At 37.8% G+C, this 27079-nt stretch overlaps 1 protein-coding gene across 13 annotated transcripts in view; it reads left to right on the top strand.

The window, feature by feature from the left end:
* The window catches only part of MAP2K5 (mitogen-activated protein kinase kinase 5), a 267619-nt gene that overhangs the window by 141320 nt on the left and 99220 nt on the right, over positions 1-27079 (top strand). For all 13 annotated transcript variants that reach the window (XM_004276230.4, XM_004276229.3, XM_049706939.1 and 10 more), the window contains 3 exons: positions 14135-14208; positions 15169-15219; positions 25104-25175. In XM_004276230.4, coding sequence (XP_004276278.1) covers positions 14135-14208; positions 15169-15219; positions 25104-25175 — 197 coding nt within the window. The remainder of the gene's footprint in view (positions 1-14134; positions 14209-15168; positions 15220-25103; positions 25176-27079) is intronic.

Here is a 27079-nt window from a genome sequence, read left to right as displayed (position 1 = left end):
AAATGGGAATAGGAACATACATATCGATAATTACCTTAAATGTAAATGGCTTAAATGCTCCAACCAAAAGACACAGACTGGCTGAACGGATACAAAAACAAGACCCGTATATATGCTGTCTACAGTAGACCCACTTCAGACCTAGGGACACATACAGACTGAAAGTGAGGGGATGGAAAAAGATATTCCATGCAAATGGAAATCAGAAGAAAGCTGGAGTAGCAATTCTCATATCAGACAAAATAGACTTAAAAATAAAGACTATTATAAGAGACAAAGAAGGACACTACATAATGATCAAGGGATAGATCCAAGAAGAAATTATAACAATTGTAAATATTTATGCACCCAACATAGGAGCACCTCAATACATGAGGCAAATACTAACAACCATAAAAGGGGAAATCGACAGTAACACAATCATAGCAGGGGACTTTAACACCCCACTTTCACTAATGGACAGATCATCCAAAATGAAAATAAATAAGGAAACACAAGCTTTAAATGATACATTAAACAAGATGGACTTAATTGATATTTATAGGACATTCCATCCAAAAACAACAGAATACACATTTTTCTCAAGTGCTCATTGGAACATTTCCAGGATAGAACATATCTTGGGTCACAAATCTAGCCTTGGTAAATTTTAAAAAATTGAAATTGTATCAAGTATCTTTTACGACCACAATGCTATGAGACTAGATATCAGTTACAGGAAAAGATCTGTAAAAATTACAAACACATGGAGGCTGAACAGTACATTACTTAATAATGAAGTGATCACTGAAGAAATCAAAGAGGACATCAAAAACTATCTAGAAACAAATGACAATGGAGACACAATGACACAAAACCTATGAGAAGCAGCAAAAGCAGTACTAAGAGGGAAGTTTATAGCAATACAATCCTACCTTAAGAAACAGGAAACATCTCAAATAAACAACCTAACCTTGCACCTAAAGCAATTAGAGAAAGAACAACAAGAAAAACCCCAAAGCTACCAGAAGGAAAGAAATCATAAAGATCAGATCAGAAATAAATGCAAAAGAAATGAAGGAAAGAATAGCAAAGATCAATAAAACTAAAAGCTGGTTCTTTGAGAAGATAAACAAAATTGATAAACCATTAGCCAGACTCATCAAGAAAAAAAGGGAGAAGACTCAAATCAAGAGAATTAGACATGAAAAAGGAGAAGTAACAACTGACACTAGAAATACAAAGGATCATGAGAGATTACTACAAGCAACTCTATGCCAATAAAATGGACAACCTGGAAGAAATGGACAAATTCTTAGCAATGCACAACCTGCCAATACTGAACCAGGAAGAAATAGAAAACATGAACAGACCAATCACAAGCACTGAAATTGAAACTGTGATTAAAAATCTTCCAACAAACAAAAACCCAGGACCAGATGGCTTCACAGGCGAATTCTATCAAACATTTAGAGAAGAGCTAACACCTATCCTTCTGAAACTCTTCCAAAATATAGCAGAGGGAGGAACACTCCCAAACTCATTCTTCGAGGCCACCATCACCCTGACACCAAAACCAGACAAGGATGTCACAAAGAAAGAAAACTACAGGCCAACATCACTGATGAACATAGATGCAAAAATCCTTAACAAAATATTAGCAAACAGAATCCAACAGCACATTAAAAGGATCATACACCATGATCAAGTGGGGTTTATTCCAGGAATGCAAGGATTCTTCAATACACGCTAATCATTCAACGTGATACACCATATTAACAAATTGAAGGAGAAAAACCATGTTATCATCTCAATAGATGCAGAGAAAGCTTTCGACAAAATTCAACACCCATTTATGATAAAAACCCTCCAGAAAGTAGGCATAGAGGGAACTTTCCTCAACATAATAAGGCCCATATATGACAAACCCACAGCCAACATCATCCTCAATGGTGAAAAACTGAAACCATTTCCACTAAGATCAGGAGCAAGACAAGGGTGCCCACTCTCACCACTCTTATTCAACATAGTTTTGGAAGTTTTAGCCACAGCAATCAGAGAAGAAAAGGAAATAAAAGGAATCCAAATTGCAAAAGAAGAAGTAAAGCTGTCACTGTTTGCAGGTGACATAATACTATACATAGAGAATCCTAAAGATGCTACCAGAAAACTACTAGAGCTAATCAATGAATTTGGTCAAGTAGCAGGATACAAAGTTAATGCAGAGAAATCTCTGGCATTCTTATACACTAATGATGAAAAATCTGAAAGTGAAATTAAGAAAACACTCGCATTTACCATTGCAACAAAGAGAATAAAATATCTAGGAATAAACCTACCTAAGGAGACAAAAGACCTGTATGCAGAAAATTATAAGACACTGATGAAAGAAATTAAAGGTGATACAAACAGATGGAGAGATATACCATGTTCTTGGATTGGAAGAATCAACATTGTGAAAATGACTCTACTACCCAAAGCAATCTACAGATTCAATGCAATCCCTATCAAACTACCACTGGCATTTTTCACAGAACTAGAACAAAAAATTTCACAATTTGTATGGAAACACAAAAGATCCCGAATAACCAAAGAAATCTTGAGAGAACAAATAATGGAGCTGGAGGAATCAGGCTCCATGACTTCAGACTATACTACAAAACTACAGTAATCAAGACAGTATGGTACTGGCACAAAAACAAATATAGATCAATGGAACAGGACAGAAAGCCCAGAGATAAACCCATGCACATATGGTCACCTTATCTTTGATAAAGGAGGCAAGAATATACAGTGGAGAAAAAACAGCCTTCTCAATAAGTGGTGTTGGGAAAACTGGACAGGTAGATTTAAAAGTATGAAATTAGAACACTCCCTAACACCATACAGAAAAATAAGCTCAAAATGGATTAAAGACCTAAATGTAAGGCCAGGCACTATGAAACTGTTAGAGGAAAACATAGGCAGAACACTCTATGACATAAATCACAGCAAGATCCTATTTGACCCACCTCCTCGAGAAATGGAAATAAAAACAAACAAATGGGACCTAATGAAACTTAAAAGCTTTTGCACAGCAAAGGAAACCATAAACAAGACCAAAAGACAACCCTCAGAATGGGAGAAAATATTTGCAAATGAGGCAACTGACAAAGGATTAATCACCAAAATTTACAAGTAACTCATACAGCTCAATAACTAAAAAACAAGCAACGCAATCCAAAAATGGGCAGAAGACCGAAATAGACATTCCTCCAAAGAAGATATACAGATTGCCAACAAACACATGAAAGAATGCTCAACATTAGAGAAATGCAAATTAATCATTAGAGAAATGCCAATCAAAACTACAATGAGATATCATCTCACACTGGTCAGAATGGCCATCATCCAAAAATCTAGAAACAGTAAATGCTGGAGAGGGTGTGGAGAAAAGGGAACACTCTTGCACTGCTGGTGGGAATGTGAATTGGTTCAGCCACTAGGGAGAACAGTATGGAGGCTTCTTAAAAAACTACAAATAGAACTACCATACGACCCAGCAATCCCACTACTGGGCATACACCCTGAGAAAACCATAATTCAAAAAGAGTCACGTACCAAAATGTTCATTGCACCTCTGTTTACAATAGCCAGGAGATGGAAGCAACCTAAGTGTCCATCAACAGATGAATATATAAAGAAAATGTGGCACATATATACAATGGAATATTACTCAGCCATCAGTAGAAACGAAATTGAGTTATTCGTAGTGAGGTGGATGGACCTAGAGTCTGTCATACAGAGTGAAGTAAGTCAGAAAGGCAAAACAGATACCGTATGCTAACACATATATGGAGTCTAAGATTAAAAAAAAAAAGGTCATGAAGAACCTAGGGGTAAGACGGGAATAAAGACACAGACCTACTAAAGCATGGACTTGAGGTTATGGGGAGGGCAAAGGGTAAGCTGTGACAAAGTGAGAGAGTGGCATGGACATATATACACTACCAAATGTAAAATAGATAGCTAGTGGGAAGCAGCCGCATAGCACAGGGAGATCAGCTGTGACCACCTAGAGGGGTGGGATAGGGAGGGTGGGAGGGAGGGAGACGCAAGAGGGAAGAGATATGGGAACATATGTATATGTATAACTGACTCACTTTGTTATAAAGCAGAGACTAACACACCTTTGTAAAGCAATTATACTCCAATAAAATGTTAAAAAAAGATTAATGCTACTTTCATACACAAGTCTTTATTTGGTTCTGTGTTTTCGTTTCTCTTGAGTAGATACCTGGGTTTGGTATTTATCTTTAGATATTTGTAATCACAGTGAATCAAGTCATCTAGTACACATCAGTTTTGAGAAGAAATAGCCATTAACCATTGATACATAGTATATGTTTAGTATCAGTAATTAACTGATATTTCATATTTTATTAAAGTTGAAATAGGAAAGTGACCACAAGGTTTGTATGGTAAGTTTACGTTTAATTTTTAAAGACACTTAGGGGTTGATTTTTATTTAGTTACAGTCTCCTATAGAAACCACCTATCATTATCTTCTGCATGACACTGTAATCCCATTTCTATGTTCTTCCCTTTTTCCAACTTCCTAATATTTTTCTAATAGTCTTCTAAGCACTTCAAATTATTAAACAGAACTGCATCATAACTACCTATTATCTACATGGGCTGTCACTGCTACAAATCAAATATTCATTACATATCTTTAAAAAGCGCACCTTACTGTGAAATCTCACTGAAGGAGTGGGAAAATATTGTGACAGGAGATACATGTGATTGGATAATTGTTAACTCTTCAGTGAACAGCACTTGCCTTCCTGGAAGAAGCCTGCCTTCAGGTAGAGCTCATATAGTGAAATTTGGGTCTGGTCTAATATATTAAATGATTCACATCCTGAGTTTCTAAGGTAAGCGTCATTGTCATTACTGATTCTACAAAGCATAGTTTCCAGTATCTATAGTGTATTCAAGTTTAGGAAATGTTTCTCCCGTTTATTTTATTTATTCAGCAATTTACTGAGCCGTGTCTCTTTGACAGGCACTGCTAAGCACACAGTCTCATTTGATTTTCATGACAGCTTTTGTCAGTGTAGGAGGATCACGTATCACCCTTAATCTTATATATCATACACTCACACATACACTGTCTCTTTCACAGATATGCACCCGTGTGTGCATACACACGCACTTTCCGTGTCACCTCTGCTTTTTCTGAGAGGATGTGGCCAATGGGAATCTATGCTGACTCCTATAAAATCCTATCTGAATAAAATGACTAAATTTTTTTTTAATGAAAGAGGATAGGAAATACCTAATATTAAAAATGGGTCACTTTACATTGCACCTTCATTTCACTTTCTCCAACATGATATTGACCTCTTGGCCAGGACAAGGCAAACCTCAAATTAGGGAACACTAAAACATGTTATTTTATGTATAATGCAAAGGGATTAGTGTTAATTTGGTTTTTCACTAAAGGCTTATGGTTTACATTAGATGAAGCTTGTTTCTTTTTACTGGTATGAAGAGGACTTGTATGTAATTTCAGATTCTACACACCTCATTTGTATTTTCTTTTAGAAAATGTCTCAGTTAAAATCAGTGCCCTACTATTCGTTTAAGCCCCCTTGCCTTCAATAAAACTAATTGATAAACCGTAATAATTAATGGCCTGATTAAACCAAAATGACTTGCATCTGCCCTGATGATTGCCATTTATAATCAGTCACTTTAATGACTCATCTTTTCTGTGCTTCGCTTACAGAAGAATGGCTATGATGTTTTTAAGTGAGCTGAATGAAAAGCTGTATGCTCTCAGTTGCTGTTTGTTTTCCATAACTTGAGATTGCATTAAAATAAGCATAGATATAAGTCTCCTTAAAAGTAATCTTTCTTGCCTAATCTGTCCTCTTGTTTCTGGCTTGGAATGAAGTTGAAAACAAACCAAAAAAAAAAAAAAAGCAACAAAAATCATTTTAGTATTCCTGGAGCTGTTCTTGAGAATTATAGAATTTCCATGTTTTAAATGAAAACATGGAAATGGTAAGTTCGGTGGCTATATACTAGGATTGTTGATAACTCAGGTATAAGGTGGAGTATTTTATTCCGATAAAGTGATACTTAAATCAGAGGAACTATCCTCATTCCAACATTTAAAAGGATTCCATTTGCTTCAAATTCTGTCACATGAATTCAGATTTAGTTTAACTAAATAAAGTCTTAATTATTATATCCTATTTATTTCAAAAAAGGATTTGAGGCAGCTTACAATATGAGGTGTAAACAGTGAACAAAGGACAAAAAAACAAGAATTTTAAAATAAAGGGATAGTTCCACTTCTACCCAGGAAGGAAATGCTGCTGTGGAACCTCCACCAAAAACAACTAGGAAGCTAGACAAAATTTATGAAACATCTGTTTTCAGGTATTAGATAACAAGCAGTGCAGGACTGTGATCCTGAAGAGAAGGGAAACAGATGAGGGGAGCCCTATGATCACCCAAGTTTTAAGCCTGGAGACAATTTCCAGACTGCAGCATAAGGAAGGGGAACCAGTCAGAGCCCAAAGATCTTACTGAGCTGAAGAGACAGAGTTTGGCTGTCAAGAAGGCTTGAAAATGGCTAGAATTTACAGAGCAGAGTCCTAGAGATGCAGGAACTGTGCAAAGAGAAAGAGCTCAAGAACTTGTGTGAGACTCTCCTTGAATTTTTGGCCAAATATCAACCTCTGCTTTTGTAGGGTGAAATCTTACAAAGCTAGTTTGGGAATGAAAATTTCTGGGGTTCTGTAAGCTAAACAAGTCCCAAAGCTTACACAAGGTTGGGAATTTTAAAAATTCTAACCAGCCAGAGTAGAGAGACCTTTTTGGATACATTGGAGCATTCAGGAGAGACTTTAGAAGGGTCATGTTTTAATAGAGGGGCTAAACTAGCCCTGGAATAGGGATTGCTCTGGCTTTCCATAAATAAAAGTTCCAAAATAAGCCTCAAAATGATCTGGCTATCTTCAAGTAAGTTAACTACCTGCCAGTATCAAGTTTAGCACTCTTTAAAGGATTACAGCAAATTCGCTCAGCAATATATACGATTCAGAATACATGGCATCTAAATAAAAATCAGTATGTGAAAAAAATTTTTTCTTCTGATAATGGATGAAAGACCATTAGCAGGAGAACAATCAGTCAATAGAAATGGGACTCTCCCGTTGGCAGACAAGGACTTTAGAACAGTTATGATAAATATACTCAAGGATTTAATGGGAAACATGAGCATGATGAGAGAGACAGAAGACAGAAAAAAGAACCAAGTCGAACTTCTAGATATGAAAAATAAAATATCTGAAGTAAAAATTTCACTTGATGGAATTAACAGTAGATTTGACACCACAGAAGAAATGATTTGTGATCTTGATGTTAGAGATACAGAAATTATCTAAAATTACTGTAAAAAAAAGACTAAAAAGATGAGCACAGCCTCAGTGACCTTTGAGACAGTATCAGGAAGTCTAGGATATATATGTAACTGGAGTCTCAGAAGGAAAGGAGAAAGAAAAGGGAACAAAAAGTAATTTGAAGAAATAGTGCTCCCAAACTTTACAAATTTGTTGAAACCCATAAACCCAGAGATCTAGGAGGCCTAACAAACTCTAACCATGATATACACAAAACCATACCAAAGTACATCAAAATTAAAAATGTAAAGCCAGTGATTTTTTAAATCTTTAAAATATTCAGAACAAACATAATACATTAAATAGAGAGGAACAAAAATAAGAATGACAGCAGACTTCTTGTCAGAAGCTATGCAAACCAGAAGATAACGGGAAGACATTGTTAAAATGTTGAGAAAAACAAAAAACCTTTAAATCCAGAATTCTAGGTCCAGTAAATATATTTTTCCAAAATAACAGCTAAATAAAGACTTTTTAAGGCAAACAAAGCAGAGAGAATTTATTACCAATAGACCAGCATTATAAAAAGTGTTAAGGAAGTTGTTTAGACAGAAGGAAAATGATACCAGATAGATTGTTAGATCTACACAAAGGAATAAATAGCACCAGGATTAGTGTATACATGTAGATATATAAAAGACCTTTTAAAATTTTTTCACTCAGCACTGATCTAAACCTCATTCATATACTGACTCACTCACTACAACAGCTGACACACTTGGCTCTAGCTCCAAAGCCGTTGCTTTCAACCCCACATTCCCCGGGAAGTGCTGGAGTTGACAGATTTGTGGATATGTAGTGCTGACATTGGCATCAGCCTTGCCATGCTACCTCTCATAAGGGGCTCAGGGTCCTTCATTGCGTCCTGGGGTCCCAAGGATGTCACATACCCTTCTGAGCACTGTAGCTCTCAGGCCAGCATATGTCCAGGAGTCAGGAATGACAGAAATGTGTGGAAATTAAGAATTGACCCTCGCCAACAGACTTGTGGTTTCCAAGGAGGAGGGAGGGGGTTAGGGGAGGGATGGATTGGGAGTTTGGGATTAGCAGATGTCAACTATTATATATAGAATGGATAAACAGCAAGGTCCTACTGTGTAGCACGGGGAACTATATTCAGTATCCTGTGATAAACCATAATGGAAAAGAATATGAAAAAGAATTTGTGTATATATATATATATATATATATATATATATATGTATAACTGAATCATTTTACCATACAGCAGAAATTAACAGTGTAAATCAACTATACTTCAATAAAATATGTTTTAAAAAAATTTTTTAATGATTATTTAAAGCAAAAATAAAGACACCATATTGTGGCAATTATAACATATGTAGAGGAAAGATGTATAACAGTAGCACAGAGGATGGGAGGGAAGAAAATGGAAGCATACTGTTCTGAGGTTCTTACATTATAAATTAAATACCCTAATATTATTTGAAAGTAGACAATGAAACATTAAAGAAACATATTGTAAATCCTAGAACAGCCGTTAAAAACAAAAACAAAAAACCTTCAAATGGGCTGGCAAATTTTAGCCCACAGGTCAAATTTGGCTCATTACCTGTTTTGGTAAACAAAGATTGTTGGAACACAGCCATGCCATTTATTTACACATTGCCTGTGATTGCTTCTGCAGTACAGTGGCAAAATTGAGTAGTTACAACAAAAACCACGTGACTCTCAACACCTTTGGTCCTTTACAGAAAAAGTTTGCCAACTTCTGGCTTAGAAGTCAATAGTAGAGATCAATGGAATGCTAAAAAAGCCCATCTAGTCCAAAAGAAGGCAATGAAAGAAGAAAGGAACTAAGAAGAGATGGGACAAATAGTAGGATGGTAGAGTTCAACTCAGCCATATCATTAATTACATTAAATGTGAATAGTCTAAATACAGCAGTGAAGAGCACAAATTGTCAAAACTGGTCGAAAAAAAGACCCAGCTGCGTACTGTCTGCAAAATATCCATTTTAAATATTAGTGACAGAGAGGTACCATCCAAACTAATCATCAGACTTTTTAAAGCAAAAATTATAACAACATATTACGGGGTTTATGATATATGTAGAAAAGGCAAAAATTATCTAAAAATAACAGAAACCAATCAGTAGTTGCCAGAGGTCAGGGTGGAGTTGACTGTAAAGGGGCACAGGGAACCTTTTGGGGTGATATAAATGTTTCATATCTTGATTGTGGTGTGGGTATATGGTTGTATATGTCAAAGTCACTAAACTGTATATTCAAAATGACTGCAATAAAATTGATTTTTTAAATGAATAAAACTGATTTTATAAAGTAAAGTTAAACAATAGATGAAATTCTCTTCAGATATTCTGAACTTGCCAGCAGTTTAATCAGAGGGAAAAACAGCCCATTATGTTGGTCTTTTCTAAGTGCTGACCTGAAGACCTGACTGTTTTAGATTGGTTTCTGAATCAGCAGATCTGAGGTAAAACCAAAAAAGGTTTTTGTTTTTAAATGCACAGCCAGGCTTGGGAGCTATCTAGTTATATAACTCTCATTGTTTTTATTATAGGAAGCAAATCCCATTTAGATTGTACATAAGCAATGTTATTACCCTGAAATCTCATGTGCACTATTTTTGGTCAAAATATATACCAGCAGTTCCTTGGTCTACACTCTCCTGAAGGGCAGAGGTGGGTCTTACTCATGCTTCTCTCCACAGACCTACTATCATATCTGGCACATGCTAAGGCGTCAGTAAATATTTGTTGAGTGAGTATTTTTGAATGCCCATAGATCCTCTCAGAATGAAAAATATCATTCACAAATGTATTCATTAATAGTGAAATGTATTTATTCTGAAGTATATGCCATTGAGTGGGAAAAGATGGAGCTCCTTCTCAGGCCAAATTCATGCTTCTCCAGGTGCACATGTTTGCCCATCTATTTAGTGGAAATATTCATTCACCAACATTTGTTCAACAGATATCATTTCTAGTCCATACCAGGCACTATTCTAGATATAGGAGTGAACACAACAGATCACATCTCTGCATTCATGGAGCTTTCCTTAGAAACGGGAGGGCTGAGAGGGACATGTATACATGTACAAATATAGGGTGTCAATGGTGCCAAGTGTTATGAGGAGCACTGAAACAGGGAAGAGGGAAAGGGAATATCGGAGGTGGGAAGATATTGCTGTTCATAGTGGGTGGTTGAGGAAGGCTTCTCTTAAAAGGGTAACATTTGAGCAGAAACCTAAAAACAAGTAAAGGAGCAGGCCATGCATGTATATATGGGTGCAGAGTATTCCAGTTATATGGAACCACAAAGCAGGGAGCATGCCTGACAAGAAGGCCAGTGAGATGAAACAGAGTGGGCAGGGAGAGGAGTAGGAAGGATGAGAGTACAGAGGTAGTAGGGGGGCAGTTCAGAGAAGGCCTTAGAAACCTTCATGAGGGCTGCCTTTTGCATTGAGTTGGGAGGCCCTTGGAGGTTTTAGGCAGAGAAATGACATGGTTTGATTTAGGTTTTAAAGAGGGCACTTTAGCTGCTGTGTTCAAGACAGATTCTAGTAGAGCAAGTGTAAAAATAGGGAGACCAGTTCAGTGGCCTTGTCGGTGAATGAGTACATACAGTCTGGCAAATATGCCCCCTCATAAACATTGAATTGGTTTTATCATTCCACTTACTGGACTTTTGAAATTATTTTCTTTTAACTAGTATTTTACCCAAATACAGCCTAAATTTATTGCAGTAGCACAGAAATTATTTTCTGAACATAACAAAATATAACACTTTACATTGCTTGGTTGATTGCCAGTGGATAATAATAATATATTTATAGAGTGTTTGACAGTTTAAAAGCTATTTTACGTTCATTATCTCATCTAATCCCCACAATTTTTAAAGATTGATACAGTAACTTTTATTATCTCCCTATAGAGGTGAAAACTAAAATGTCACATGCCTAGTCCAAAGTCATATGCCAAGTTTGTGGCAGGGCCCAAAAGACAAATCCAAGTCTTCTGTCTTCTAGCCTGAATCCATTGATTTTGTTTAAAGGGGTCTTTTATGTCCAAATGATGTTGCTGGGTTTGGAACACTTATATTAGCAAATTTAGTATATTGTTTAGAAAGCCATCTACCAGTGTGCAAAGATAATATGCTCCAACAGGATGCATACAAAAAGGTATAAGGCATATTCCTACCCTGTGAACTTATTACTTGGTGAAACCTGTAACAGTAAATGTGGTAATTACTAGTAAAAAAATGTCACATGCTCAGTTCCAAATGGTACAGACAGTAAATGCTTTAGCAGTTCAAAGGAAGCAGCGATTTTGATGGCCTGAGTAGGTATGGCAACAGGGAGATGGGGTACTTGAGTTGGAGGATGAGCAGGATTCAGTCAAAAAATATCAAGGAAGGGTTTTTTAACCCAGGTGGTTTGGGGTCAGGGACACAGCATGAACAAAGGCTTAGTAATGGGGTGTTGTGGATTTGTTTCTTTTGAGACAATGACTAAAACAGTCTAGTCGGAATACCAAGGTTGTTTTGAGGATGGCTGTATGTCTACTGCTTTCATACACAAAGTATTCCTGAAAGCTAGGCTGAAAGGTGAATGTGCAAAGTCATGCAGTAGGATTACATGTAAGTAAAAAAAGATGTTGGAGAGCTGAAAATGGCATAAAGTTCTTATTTACACCTTGCCTTTTAGAATATAATCTAGAAATTTTGTTTTTTTATTCTTTCTCTCTCTGTTGATCCACTTAAGTCAAATATGTGTCTGATTAAAGCTAAGAATTTGTTCTTTTTACCATACCTTGTGATTTCCATGTAGCTCCTTCTTCCAGGAGCTCAGAATATTTTTTCTTTATCTATCTCCATCTGATGTATGGCTTAAGAATGGTTTAAGGGTATCAGTATATAAAAGAGAAGATTGTCCAAAACAAAAATATTCAAAGTTGAGGGCTTATAATGAGAATTAGGTTTGGAAAATAAGACCAGGCTTTGTAGAGCCTAACATTTCTGTCAGTTCACACATTTATTGAGTGTCTACTGTGGCTGTCTATGATGTATATTTTTTGTGCAAACTATTGAGGCATATTTGAAAGCACAACCCTATTCTTAAGAAGTTCACACTGGGGTTGGCGGGGGAGGTCAGGGAATATTTTACTTCTTCCTCAAGGAGAGAAGTGATAGAGTGAAAGTATATTTAATATGATGGTGGTATAAGGTTTATATTGAAATTGGGGAAAACTGGAGGCAGAGAGACCAGTTGGTTGAAAAAGCTTACACCTGCCTGGGCATAGTGACCTGTATTCAAAGAGAAAGCCCCCCTAAAGGAAGTATATAGTGTGTTTTACCTGAAAGGGCATGCTACAGAGACGTGGTCTACAGCTAACCCCTGATCACAACAGTATCATCAACAAAATAATACTGTGTGTTCGTGGTTTCCATTAACTTATTCTCATCTATTAACAAATACTTACTAAGCATATACCGTATACCTGGCACTCTTCAGGGACTGGAATATAGTAGTCAATAAAAGAGACAAAGTCCCTGCCTTCGTGGAGTTTACATTCTAGTGTCCATCAGGCAACACCAAATGAGCACATGTATGAGAAAATGCCTGTCATGTTGCCTGTCATATGGTAGGTAGGGTTCAATAATTGTTGGTTACTGAGTTTGAACTTGAAGTTTGAGTTAAGTACCTACTTTTGGTACGATACTTTTTGCAGGGTGGAGGGACGGAGTGAGATTAACTCACAGATTTTTTTTTAGATGTTACATAAAAATTATGAGTCTTTAGTTTTGGGGTAATTAAGGTTATATGCTGTATTAAATACAACAAGTTGTCTGTTCTTGACTACTTTCGCCACTGAAGATGAAGCATTGAAGCAGGTGCTCTGCTGTACCATCAAAAGTGGTGTGCTCTTATCCTGCTTGGATGGTTTTTGTGGGCTCCTTGAATTCCTGAAAAGGCCCATTGTTGTCACTGACGATGCTTCACAGAAATGCTTTGTGTCATTATTTAGCGGACTGCCTTGGCAAAAGCTGTGCCAGTTCTTTTGTTAACTCTAACAACAGTCGAAATGATGTAAGGGAAGAGAAGGATAAATGAAACAAAGACTGATAAGTGCACGCATGCACACACATTTACACATCTTTTATATCAGTTTCTGAGGATTATCTGAAGTAGCACGTAAAACCAGGAAACAGCAGAACTGCATTTATGTTCTCGTTGTTTCAACCAGATATCACCTGTTACCAGCAAACATATGAATGATTTTTTTCCTTGCTGGCTTCCCTTTGGCCTTACTGCTCCTGAGGTGGGAGGAGCAGTTTCACTTTGAGAGCAGAACTAAGCCTTTCTGTACAAATTCTTTGCAGGAAGGTTACATTTTCTTACCTACTTTTCCTGAAAGCTGGAGTAGGATATTGGGTGTATTTACTGTTGTTGGAAGCCAAGATTTTATTTGACTTTCATGTGAAGTAAATAAACCCTTGCTTCTATAGAAACCAGAAATGGTTGGAAGTGAGGGAGTTTAGGACCTTACATTTTGCCTCCAGGTAAAATGCTTTGCGTTAAATTTGTGGTTAGAATTCTAGGTTGAACAGATGATGTCAATTCTGCAATATGGTATGGTGTGCATGTGTGCTTTTTTTAGAACAAGCACTGTAGATATGGAGCTAGTGACATGGATTTTTCTGGTCCCTTTTTAGATGTGAAGCCCTCTAATATGCTAGTAAACACAAGAGGACAAGTCAAGCTGTGTGATTTTGGAGTTAGCACTCAGGTAGGTCTCATTTTCCTGCCGATCTTTCTTCTCTGTAACATCCACTTTCTATTTTCATTCTACTTTCTGGATTGAAAAATCACCTAGCTGCCAGACAAACAGAACTCTGCATCTTCTCGTTGGCTGGGATTGTGTTATTCATTTTTAATCTCTGAGCGAGTTTCCTTCATCAGAATATGATTGTTCATTGTTTAATGACAGTAAAAACTGCTGATATTGTAATTACTACTTACGAATAGCAAACTTCATTGATATGCAGCTTTGATATGAAAGCGTTTTGGCCAGACAAAAGGGAGGGCAGAGTGGGAGCTGCGCCTGGGGAGCCCAACTGGCCCACAATAAAAATTAATATTGGGAGCAACAATGGTGGAGGGCCATTACAATGTGCAGCACAAATTTTAATTAATTTCCATTTTGGGCCTCCCCTGAGAACCCTGGTGATAGTGACCCATGAGCGTGCTGTGATGTTGATTTGAATTGCAGCCACCTTTACTCCCAGCCGAACACGAAGACCAAAGCGAAGGTCATCATTGTATTATGAGTTGTCAAAGTCTGTTATCCCTCCAGCGTATTTAGTGTTCGTTTCATTCTAGTAATGCGTGAGGCTTCATTCACATCTTGACCATCTGACTAAAAAATGAGTGTGTTCAAATTCTACTTCAAATTGACTTTGTACAATCAGGCGGGTTTGGGGTACTAAAGCGATAAGCATCCTGCTTAAGTGAATTGTTTAAGGTTATCTGCTATAAACTGTAATGCTATGCTTGTTTAAGTTGGAAATCACATTCAAAAGAAAAGAGATGTAATCATTTTTAATGCCTTTGTAGATAAATTTGTTCCTTTTTATATAATTTTTAGTTGATTTATAGAAATGATGATTGTAAGTTAAATGAGGAATAATTGCCCATTTTATTTCCACATTATCTTTATATTGTTCTGACAGACTGTTTTGTCTCATAGCTGGTGAATTCTATAGCCAAGACGTATGTTGGAACAAATGCTTATATGGCGGTAAGTAAACTTATGCAAAAATAACATTTAAAACCAACATCTTTATGTACTTGGTAATGTATAATTCTTGAATTAATTCCACAGCTTTAGCCTAACAGATCATAAATTACAAAGTCAATCCAGTCATGATTGGATTTTTAAATCTTCCTAAAAGATGTTAGGGTTTATACAGGAGCTACCAACTTCTCTGACTTTATTCACTTAACTGGTTGGTTTGAGTATAAAATCATTTTGAAGTATAATCCTATAGAAAAATTGTATCTTATACCACATTGGCTACTTTGCCTCATTGATTATTTAATTAACCCTAAAGTATACCAGAATGTCAGTCAATAAGATCAACTCTTTTTTCCAGGAATAAGCATGCTTTGACAGCAACTCAAAATTAAATTATTAATTAAAAATTAAATTATTACTTATGGATCTGATTGTAAATTATTACTTATGATCTGATTCTCTGAATGTAAAGATTTAGCAGACAATTCTCTGTCGAACTTGTATATCTATATTCTGTTTACTTGGGTTCATACCTATTATAAGACAACTTACTTGGTCCCTCTGAAATAAATTTACCAGGAATAAAAAGTAGAAGCATAGAACTGTTTCAAATACCAATGTGGACTTGGCTTTGACCCGTTTCTTTTTCCTTCCTTTTAAGTAAGGGAAGTTATTTGTGTCCATAAAATTGCTTTTTTTTGGCTGTGTTGGGCCTTCATTGCTGTGTGCGGGCTTTCTCTAGTTGCGGCAAGCCGGGGCTACTCTTCGTTGCGGTGCGCAGGCTTCTTTTTTTTTTTTTAACATTTTTTAAATTAAAATTTTTTTTTTTTACTGCAAGGAGAATAGCACACATATTTTACAATAGCTATTAAATATCTCAATTTAGTCAGTCCTCCCTACCCCCTTTTTTTTTAACATCTTTACTGGAGTATATAATTGCTTTACATTGTTGTGTTAGTTCCTGCTGTATAACAAAGTGAATCAGCTATATGTATACATATATCCCCATATCCCCTCCCTCTTGCATCTCCCTCCCCCCCTCCCTATCCCACCCCTCTAGGTGGTCACAAAGCACTGAGCTGGTCTCCCTGTGCTATGCGGCTGCTTCCCACTAGCTATCTGTTTTGAATTTGGTAGTGTATATATGTCAGTGCCACTCTCTCACTTCGTGCCAGCGTACCCTTCCCCCTCCCCGTGTCCTCAAGTCCATTCTCTATGTCTGTGTCTTTATTCCTGTCCTGCCCCTAGATTCTTCAGAACCATTTTTTTTTTTTAGATTCCATATGGGTGCAGGGGCTTCTCACTGCAGTGGCTTCTCTTGTTGTGGAGCACAGGCTCTAGGCGCGTGGGCTTCAGTAGTTGCTGCACGCAAGCTCTAGAGCTCAGGCTCAGTAATTGTGGCACATGGGCTCAGTTGCTCATTTGCAATCTTCCCAGACCAGGGATTGAACCCGTGTACCCTGCATTGGCAGGTGGATTCTTAACCACTGCACCACCAGGGAAGTCCCCATAAAATTGCTGTTATTTATTGACGTCCACAGTCACTTCAAGAGTTGGGGGCTGGGAGGAGACAAGCAGGAAACTTATTTAGTATTTTGGAGCAAAGTTTTACTTTAACATCTTAAGTTTAGTTTTTTGCTGAGGGTTCTAGATTTATTCAGGTAGTCCATTTCACTTCTAGTAGTCTTTATATGAATTAAACAAAGTATGGGTAGAACGCTGGATCTTTTTCTCAGTATTCTTTGTTCATCTATTATCTTGGTAAAAAAATGTTAATATGGATGAAACCCTGGATCTTATTCTCAGAACACTACAAAGGATTTTTTAATTGAGATACCAGAACAGTTAATTTTTGCCTTGCATTGTTTTTAAAGAAAATTTATTCTTTCTCATTTTTCTAGGTAATGTGACAAAAAGTTAATCTCTGAAGTCATCATACCTATTTTTACAAAACTTAATCACCTTCTTGGCTCTACTAGGTTATCTGAGATTGGTGAGCCATCTTTATAATTAACAAAACTGTGCCAAATGACATGATTTCAGTCTTTGAAAAAATATGGAACACTGTGATTTAAAACAAACAAAAAATGAAACAACTTTTCCACTCCCCATCATGTTCATAGTAGCTCTAAATTGCTCTGATAATTAAATTGCAATATGTTTGAATCTACAAATCTAGATTACAGTTGTCTTTCCCAGGTGTACATTAAAGAAATTACTTTTTTTCCTTTTTGTTTATGGATGAATGTGCTGCATCCATCTCTTAATTGAAAATGTGGGGATTAAAATTATGAAACGTTAGCTCAGATTGGCAGAGCTAAAATTACTTTGCTTCTTCGGTGAGTATGTTCTAGTCATCAACTTTATAGTTCAAGCTGTAAAAAGCATAAGATACCTAGGAAGCAAAGAGTGTGATAGCCTGATAGTGAGCTTGGCTCAATTCAGCAGGCTCTCGTTGGCCATGACTTACCAGCTGGTGTGAGATCAGAGGTTGGGAGTTGGGGAAGGTGGAAATAACATTTATTATTCTGTTACAGGTTTTAATCCCTGCCTGAGGTATCGTGATATTGTATTATAGTACTACCACTGGGGGTAGTAGTGGGTGAAGGGTGCACAAAACCTCCCTGTATATATGCTTTTCAACTTCTTGTTAGTTAATAAGTATTTCAAAGTAAAAAATTAAATTAAAAAAAAGGAAAGATCTGTTGGAACATGGCCATACCCATTTATTTATATATCGTCTATGACTGCTTTAGTGCTACAGTGGCAGAGTGGAGTAGTTGTGACAGTTGTACCAGAGACCATATGGCCGACAAAGTGAAAAATATTTACTATCTGGCCGTTTATGGAAAAAGCTTGCCAACTTCTGGTCTATGCCAGTGAAGGCTCTTTCTGAAACTGAGTACTTTGAATTAACCAACCTGTATTTACTGAGCGCCTTCCATGCAGTTAGCCAGGTACAGTGGTGCCACTCTGTAATCCACATAAGACTTGGGCAAAATAGGAAACATGGCATTATATGTGGCCACGTCATGTGTGACATAAGTTGTACCAAGCGTACCGTTAGAGAATGAGAAGGCATATGATATATGAATTTGATGATTCAAACAGTATGTGAAAAGGGCACTTATAAAAGAGAGAGATCACTGTGGGAGGATGAGCAAAGACTCAGAAATAGAGGGTGGTGTGAAATGGGTGGGGGCGGGGACATACAGGGTACAGCAAGGGTCCCCAGCGCCCGGGCCGCAGAGCAGTACTGGTCCACGGCCTGCCAGGAGCCAGGCCACACGGCAGGAGGTGAGCGGTGGGTGAGTGAGCGAAGCTTCATCGGCCGCTCCCCATCGCTCCCCACCGCTCACGTTACCTCCTGAACCATCCCATCCCACCCCTGTCCGTGGAAAAATTGTCTTCCACGAAGCCGGTCCCTGGTGCCAAAAAGGTTGGGGACCGCTGGGGTAGAAGACAGTAATAGATTGTGAGAATATGCAATTTGAGGTCATCTGATGTAATGCCCTCATTTTATATCCATTTCTCTCACTTTATATCCATACCTGTTTCTGTACGGTGATAATAACAATGATAATAATAGCCAACACTTAATTAGAACTGTGTGCCAGTCACTCTTTTAAACCTTTACATATATTATCTCTTTAAATCCTCACAACAACCCTATGAGGTAGGTAATATTATCGTCCTTTTACAGATGAAGGCACCAAGGGATAGAGAAGTTAAGTGACTTACCCAGGTTCATACAGCTAATAAGTGGCAGAGTCAGGAGTGAAACCTACATAATCAGCCTCCAGAGACTGAACTTTTAACTGCTGTGCCTCTCATTCTATCCAGATTATTTATGTGTCTCTCCAAATCTAGATTAGGACTTTCACAGGGCAGGGTTTATTCTACTCATTCTCTATATCCAGTCCATCACATGGTGCTAAATGAATGAATCAGTTCATGAAAGTTGCATTCCAAAAATGACTTGTTCACTAATTATAAGCAGAGCATTTAACTTTTTTGTATTAATAAGTATCTTACTTGCGTGATAAAGTATAGAAGACCCCCAGATGACTCAAATATAACCAACTAGACTGCTCAGATATTGAAAAGAAAATAAATCAAAGAAATAGCTGTGCATGTGTGAACAGTCTTACTTCTACAATCTGAAATGTAAGGTATAAGAAAATGGTAATTAGGATAAAGATAGGGAGGGTTTTCTAAGATCCTTAGGTTATGAAAACAAACAAAAAAACAGTAACAATTTAGGGGCATGTTAAACAGTGGGTCTTATAGGAGACTTGGAAAGTCATCTGGTCCCACTTCCTCATTGACCAATGAGGATACTGAGACCCCAAAACTGAAGGGGCGTGTTCAAGGACACATTACATCTTAGGGGCAGGTAATTAGGTTTAATGGACATTTTAATCCAAAGCAAGAAATATTTTCAACTATATTTTAAAAGGATTTCATCCAGAAGGATTACAAAAGGGGTCCAGAGGCTTTGGTGGCTTATATTAAATTAAATCATTTCTTGGAAATTCTGATTACTAGAACTTTTACTCTATTTTAAAGACAGAAGGGGACTTACCTGGTGGCGCAGTGGTTAAGAATCCACCTGCCAATTCAAGGGACACAGGTTTGAGTCCTGGTCTGGGAAGATCCCACATGCTGCAGAGCAACTAAGCCCATGTGCCACAACTACTGAGCCTGCGTTCTAGAGCCCACGAGCCACAACTACTGAGCCCGAGTGCCACAACCACTGAAGCCCACACGCCTAGAGCCCATGCTCCGAAACGAGAAGCCACTGCAATGAGGAGCCCACACACCACAATGAAGAGTAGCCCCCACTCGCTGCAACTAGAGAAAGCCATGCGCAGCAACAAAGACCCAACACAGCCAAAAATAAATAAGTAAATAAAATAAATTTATATAAAAAAAGAAGCTATTAAAAAAATTAATAATAAAGACAGAAGTCCCTGAAACTTTAACCCACTCTTCAGTCATTGTGATGTATTATGTATATATATTTTTTTGGCTGCACCATGCGGCATGAGAGATCCTAGCTCCCCAGCCAGGGATTGAACCCATGACCCCTGCAGCACACTGAGTCCCAACCACTGGACCGCCAGGGAAGTCCTATTACAGTTTTTAAAAATCAAATATAAAAGTTTGACATTATTGTTACGAATACCTGAAGTTTTGAAATTAAGAAATCTTATGCAGATACTTGTCCTTTGGTATCAGAAAGTCAATCTAAATAACTATTCTTATCTCCTGAACATTGTTTTCTACCTGGACTATTCCTGTTCTTAGAAATTACCTTTACCCAGATTATAACCTATACAGATTACGTGATACAACTCAGTTGGCCATGCTCATGCAGTGATCGTACATGGTGGTGTTGATTAGAAGGAGGCCAACATTTACTGAGCATCCCCACGTGGCATGTACTGAATTGAGCATATTACATGGATTTATTTAATCTTCAGACAACTCCATTAAGCATACATATTGTTATTATCGTCTTCATTTTACAGATGAGGAAACCAAAGGTGAAGTAACTTTAGCCCAGGTTCTCAGAGCTGGCAAGTAGTGACAGTCAAGATTTAATTAGGACACCAGCTTCTAGTTTCTGGTAGTAGCACATTAGGTTATTTGGACCAACTCTTCTGTTGAAAAATGCTAATTAAAATACTTTAAAAACCATCTCAAGTGCACTGAAGAGCTAAAACGACAACGGGGAACTCCCAGGACGGTTTTCAGATGGAAACCTGAAACAGAAGGGAAAGCAGAATGTCAGAGCACCAAAGCTGCTTATTCCTGAGGACATTTGGCTGTACTGCTACAGCTGTGAATGATATGGGGGCTCCCTTAAGGCAGAGGGTCTTGGAGAAGATCTTCCCCATATTATGCTGGAAGCCTGAAGAGGCCCTCACCCCAGTATAAAAGCAAACCAGAGTTAAAGCTGCTCTTCCTCCCCGATCCCAGGGAACAAAAGAGAAGGCTTCTCAGAGCCAAGCAGAGCAGCAGGAGAAAAAGGAAAAGGGAGAAAGTTGTGGCCATAGACTTAACTCTGGCACAGATTTACACCCTGGATGTTTGTATATGTGACCTGAGTTAGAAAAGGAGCTTCATGCTGAGAATATTGTTTGAGGTGGGCACATCCACTTTAGGCCTCAGAGAACCTTTCCAAACATTTTTTTGAAGAACAAAAACTAACAAGCAGCCAAAGAAAACTAGTCACATGAGGAAACAGAGCAACATGAAGGAACAACAGTTGTAAGCAGACTTTAGATCAAAAATTTTTAAAGTGACATACTTGATTCGAGAAAGTCCCAAACAAAACTACTAGATAAAAATGAAAAGCTCACTATTTGGTAGCATATTGAATGGAGCAGAAGAGAGAATTAGTGAACTGGAAAATAGATTGAGTTAGAGCAGTGTGACTCCAGAATCCTTGTTTAACCAGTATGCTCTACTACCCACACAGTGATCTTGCCGGCTTTCTAAAAAATCCCCATTGTTTATGATATATACTTTTTGATTACATACTAACCTAAAGTATTTGTGCATACTTTGTTAATTTTCTGAGTAGCCTGAGCAGAAGTTCCTTTATGGGAAGAGGTAAGGGATGTACCTTGGTATCGTCCTGCTTTTGACAAGTAAACCCTAGGGTACTGTGTTATAAATAGAGACAATTCTGGAATGAGTTAACTAAATATGGGCTCTGGGTAGATGCCCAGTCACAGCGGTAAGTGGAGGGGTGGAGTGTGCATGCCATCTTAGAGCCACTGCCCTTTTAGAATCCTCTGCTTTTTATATCATCACCACTCCTTACTGTTCTCATTAAGTACAGACGAGAGTTTTTCCCCGACACTTTAACTCCACTACAGGTGCTTCAGATAAGAGTCATGGTTTTCCGTTTATTAAGCTTTCCACACTAGTGACAAATGTCATGTCAGAAAGTAACTCAGCTTTTGCTTTTTAACAGAAAAATGTTCATCACAGGTCTTCTCTCAGTAGTGTCATACCTGGCCATTGGTTTGGTTTGGTTTGGTTTAGTTTGGTTTGGTTTTAGAGGGGAGAGGACAGAGCAGGCCACCTTGGCCTCAAGTGTGAGAACAGATTTGAATTGTGCAGCCTTAGGCCATCAAGTCCTGACTCTATACACTCAGAATGTATTGGGACTTATCTTGTACCTGTGTCAGTGTCAGCCACCTGGACATGTTTCCCAGTCCCTGCGAATTCTTGAGGATACACCTGTAGAGCTGGCTGCCCACCTTTCACTCAGCATTCGTGCTTGAGTGCTGCATCACAACAGTAATCTCATTCTGTTAGCTTACTGTAAGAATAACTTCTCTAATGAGAAGTTGTTAGACTCTCATCCTTAAGGAGTTCTCCTATTTGCCTTCTGATATCTGTGACCATTATCATTTTTGCTAATTTTTCTTTTTAAATTTAATTTTTCTGTGCTTTATTTTCACATTACAGTTTACATTTGTTTTAGTAGTTCAGTGGGCAAATGTGATGATTATATTTAACCTTATTGTTGGTCTTGCACTTCTAGATGAAGTGCTGTATATTGATAACTGTCAGTTAGTGGATGAAGAAAGGGAGAGAGGACAGAAGGAGGAAGGCAACATTTGGTCATTTCTTTAACAATTCTAGAGGATTTTAGGATTTTCATGTTTGCTAGAAGTTCTTTTTTTTTTAAGACATTGTTTTTAAACTATTTTTTTAAGTTCTTATTTTTTGGCTGCATTGTGTCTTCGTTGCTGCGTGCTGGCTTTCTCTAGTTGCAGCGAGCGGGGCTACTCTTCATTGCATTGTGCAGGCTTCTCATTGCAGTGGCTTCTCTTATCACGAAACACAGACTCTAGAGCACGCGGGCTTCAGTAGATGCAGCTTGTGGGCTCAGTAGTTGTGGCACGCGCAACAAAGAGTAGCCCCCACTCGCTGCAACTAGAGAAAGCCTGCGCACAACAACGAAGACCCAACACAGCCAAAAATACATAAATAAAATAAATTTAAAATAATAATATTTGTAAGATTGTTATAAAATGTAGAGGATGCGAAGTATCTAGCCCAGTGTCTGGGACAAACTAGGTGATTATTAAATGATAGCTATTATTATCCTTTTCTAGGGGGTACAAATTAAATCTCTCTGTTCTCATATTCCTTATCTGTTAAATGCGGATGATAATAGTACCAGTCTAGTATGGGTGTTTATGAGTCTGAAGTGAAATATGCATGAAAAGCACTTAGAACAGTGCCTGGCACATGGAAATTCTTCAATAAATGCACAGAGTGATGATGCCGTTGTTGATATTATGATGATGGCATTATTCCTGTAACTGGCTGGCCAGTTGCATATGAACGCATCCTATTATGTATTGATCTAACTAGAAATGGATAATGGGTTCATTCAGGTATGAGCCAGGACCTTGAAAAGTGGTGGTATGGGGGATTAGAAGATAAAAGAAAAAGTATTAGGGGATTGGAATGACCATATCTGGTAGCAGCTGGGAGAAATGGTCACATGACACTTGGGAAGAATTATTCTTGGTAGGAAAGGGGTTTTATAAATTAAAGAAATAAATAAAGGAACAGAAATAAGACAATCCAATCTGCTACCTCAAGGTAGGGCTTTATGTGATTTTATGAAAAGTGGGGGAGAAGGCATTAAATACATTGAGATGGCCTCATAGGTGGGAGTGGGAAGTAGGTTACAAAGTTCTGGGTCCCAACTAAGCCAACTCCCCAAGATGTAGGACTGTGCCAACTCACCTGAGAGTATCTGGCACACATCTTCTACACTCATGGTATATCCCCTGCTGGTGAGTGGTGGATGTCCATTTCTTCCATCTGCAGTGGACCAGGCTGACCCTGACCCCAGTTACTCGTAAGGGCTCTCATGGAAACTTTTGAAGGATGATGGCTGTGGTGGCTTCCAAGAACTCCAGGGATGGTACAAAGAAGAGAATACTGCACTGGGGGCCAGGGGGTGTGGGTCATGATCCTAGCCCTGCCATGACTAGCTGTGTAACCTTGAGCAACCATTCCATCTCAGCAAAACCTCAGTTTCTCTTGTTCATTTGTTCCTGTGTTCATTCAAAAGACTTCTGTGAAGTACCTTTCTGAATGCCAAATCCTGGAGGGATAGGGAGACCAGGCAGCACCCACTTCAGTATGCAATTATTTCCGTTGAAGTAGAGAGTGTGCAGGTAATTGTTAGACCAAGTATTTTCTACATATCTTGAATGGAGGACCAAGAGTCCCAAATGGACCATTTGAACTGTTCCTTGGTTTATATCAAAAAGAAACCCTGATACATGGGATGAGATGTTGAGTAGTAGGTGAATCTGGGCAAAGGAAATATGGATGTTCTTTGTACTAGTCTTAATCTTTCAACTTTCCTATAAGTTTAATATTATTTCCAAATAAAAAATTTAAAATAACAGAATTCCTAGTGATTCAGACCCATCTCCCAAAATGCAAATAAGTGATGATATTATATAATGTGCTGTAATTTGTCACTCCACAACTAAGACCACTCACTGGATTTGGTCTGGGTTGAATTCTCAGCTCATTTAGTAGTTTAGGACTTGCCTAAATTATTTCACTAATATGAGCCTTCATTTTCTTTATAACAAAGTTTCCCTCATAGGGTCTTTGTGAGGATTCAATGAGATTATATCCAATATACCTATATTACCTATACGGTTTCTATGTATTATCTATATAAAACACATACATATAAAATTGTTTTTCTTTTCATAATGTGCTGTGCAGATATTGATGGCTCTCTGCCTTAACTGAGCTCACATTAGCGTATGTGTTTCCTGGAGTAGCTTACATCAACTCACAAGCTCCCTTCTGTTTTCTTACAGCCTGAAAGAATTTCAGGGGAGCAATATGGAATCCATTCTGATGTCTGGAGCTTAGGAATCTCTTTTATGGAGGTATGTTGTTTGGAAATAGGTGCTTCTGTGTATATCTGTACTAATATGTTCTATCAGGAAGGATGAAGATTTTGAAAAAAAGTGAAACCTCCAGTGTGTTATGTGTACATGTAAACAGAGTTTAACTCAATAGTCCTTATTTTGATACCCTTGCATGGCTTGTGAGCTGACTATTCTAAAGTGTTATTTCTCACAGATCATCTGTGTAAAACTTATCTGGAGCGCTTCTTAAAAATACAGGTTCCTACAGCGACTGCCGCCACCGGCGACTGCAGACAAAAAAAAAAAAAAAAATACAGGTTCCTAGACTCCATCTAAAACCAATTAAATTCACATTTCTAAGAATCAGCATTATTAACATGTTCCCAGTGTGATCCTTATGCACACTAAATGTGGAGAACCTGTGATTTGAAAGAGAAATTCCAAAAACATTATGTGTGATAGTAGCCTTGTTGGAATGCATATATAAATTCCAGAGGTGATTACTTTATTAACAAGTACAGCCCTACTCATTTGGATGTATAGTTTCTATATGTTTGTTTAGAAAGAAAAAAAAACCACCTTGTTCCAGTAGGATCATATCATGTGTTGGGCGACAGGGTGTGATATGATTTAGAGGCGGTTAGGTGTATGCATTTAGCACCATTTTAATGTCTTTACTCTTTATAGCTGTATTTAGAGTGGACTTTATCTTGGTATGCTACATGTAGCTCCACTAGAGGTCTGTGCTAAGATTTCTGTACAATGATCTTTGATCTGTAAGGAAATGCATAGGACTTATATTAGAAGGACATCTGGCTCAGGGTGAATTATAGTAGTATAAAGTCTGGATAATCACCAGTGCTTCAAGAATTGTATCTTATGTACATTGATTCAGATAAAGGAGGACTCTTTAAAAAGTAGAAAGAACTCCTTAAACAAGATCATGGGTGAGTTGCAGTCACAATTTCATCAACTTTTTTTCTTTTGGTCAAATACTTTTTCTGTGATTTTTTTCTGTGATTTTTGTAATGTATGAATGCAGTTGAATTTCTAAGGAGATATCTTCAGACTGAATTCACTTGCACTATAGAAAGAAAGCAAAAATAAAGTATTCAATGTTTATTAAACCATATTCTTCTGCTTCTTCATGAAAGAGAATCTAAGAGGAAATACAATATGTATGTATCAGCTGACAGGTTAGCAATACTGGTGGACAGATGCTCAGAACTAAGTTTCCCAACAGAATCCTGAAGGGCTTGTCCAATTAGCCTGTTTCAGGAAAAACTAGTATTTTTGATCTGTGGAGCTCAGCTCTTGCTATTATATAATTTCCCTTTGCATATTTTAAATCATCATCATTAAATGTATTTGGTAAAAGACCAGATACAGTGTAGAACATTTGAGAAGTTACGTGGTGTAAAGATACGACTCGTAGGCTGGGAATGAAAGACCTGGATTGCAGGTCCAGCTTTGCTACTGCTTTTCTAGGTGGCGCTGTGCAAGCCAGTGTCCCTCACAGTGGGTCTCAGTTTCTTCATCTGTAAAATAATGATCTCTAAGCCCCGTTCCAGACTAACATTCTGTGACTCTAAGCAGTCTGTTTTGTCTTTCTTTAGCTTTCTGCAACAACTCTAGAATTGAGTGACTTAACAATATGCAGAGGCATAGCAATACTGTCAGACAGTGTAACTAATAGATTTAAGATTTAGAGCACGCATACATATTCACCATTCCTTTCTTCCACATTCGTTTCTTCATCCAGGTTTTGAGCTCCTGCTATATCTGCTAGATAGGCAGTGGGGATATAGTAATGACGGACACTCCATTCTTGATTCTAATGGAGTTTTGCATTTGGTGAGGGGTGGGGCATTAAGTACAAAAAACAGAAGGAAAACTAAATATATAATTTGTCAGGCAGTGGT

This window comes from Orcinus orca, chromosome 2 (assembly GCF_937001465.1).
Source record: "Orcinus orca chromosome 2, mOrcOrc1.1, whole genome shotgun sequence".
Lineage (NCBI taxonomy): Eukaryota > Metazoa > Chordata > Mammalia > Artiodactyla > Delphinidae > Orcinus > Orcinus orca.
Note: the sequence above shows the minus strand (reverse complement) of the source record. Positions and strands in the feature narration are given on the sequence as shown.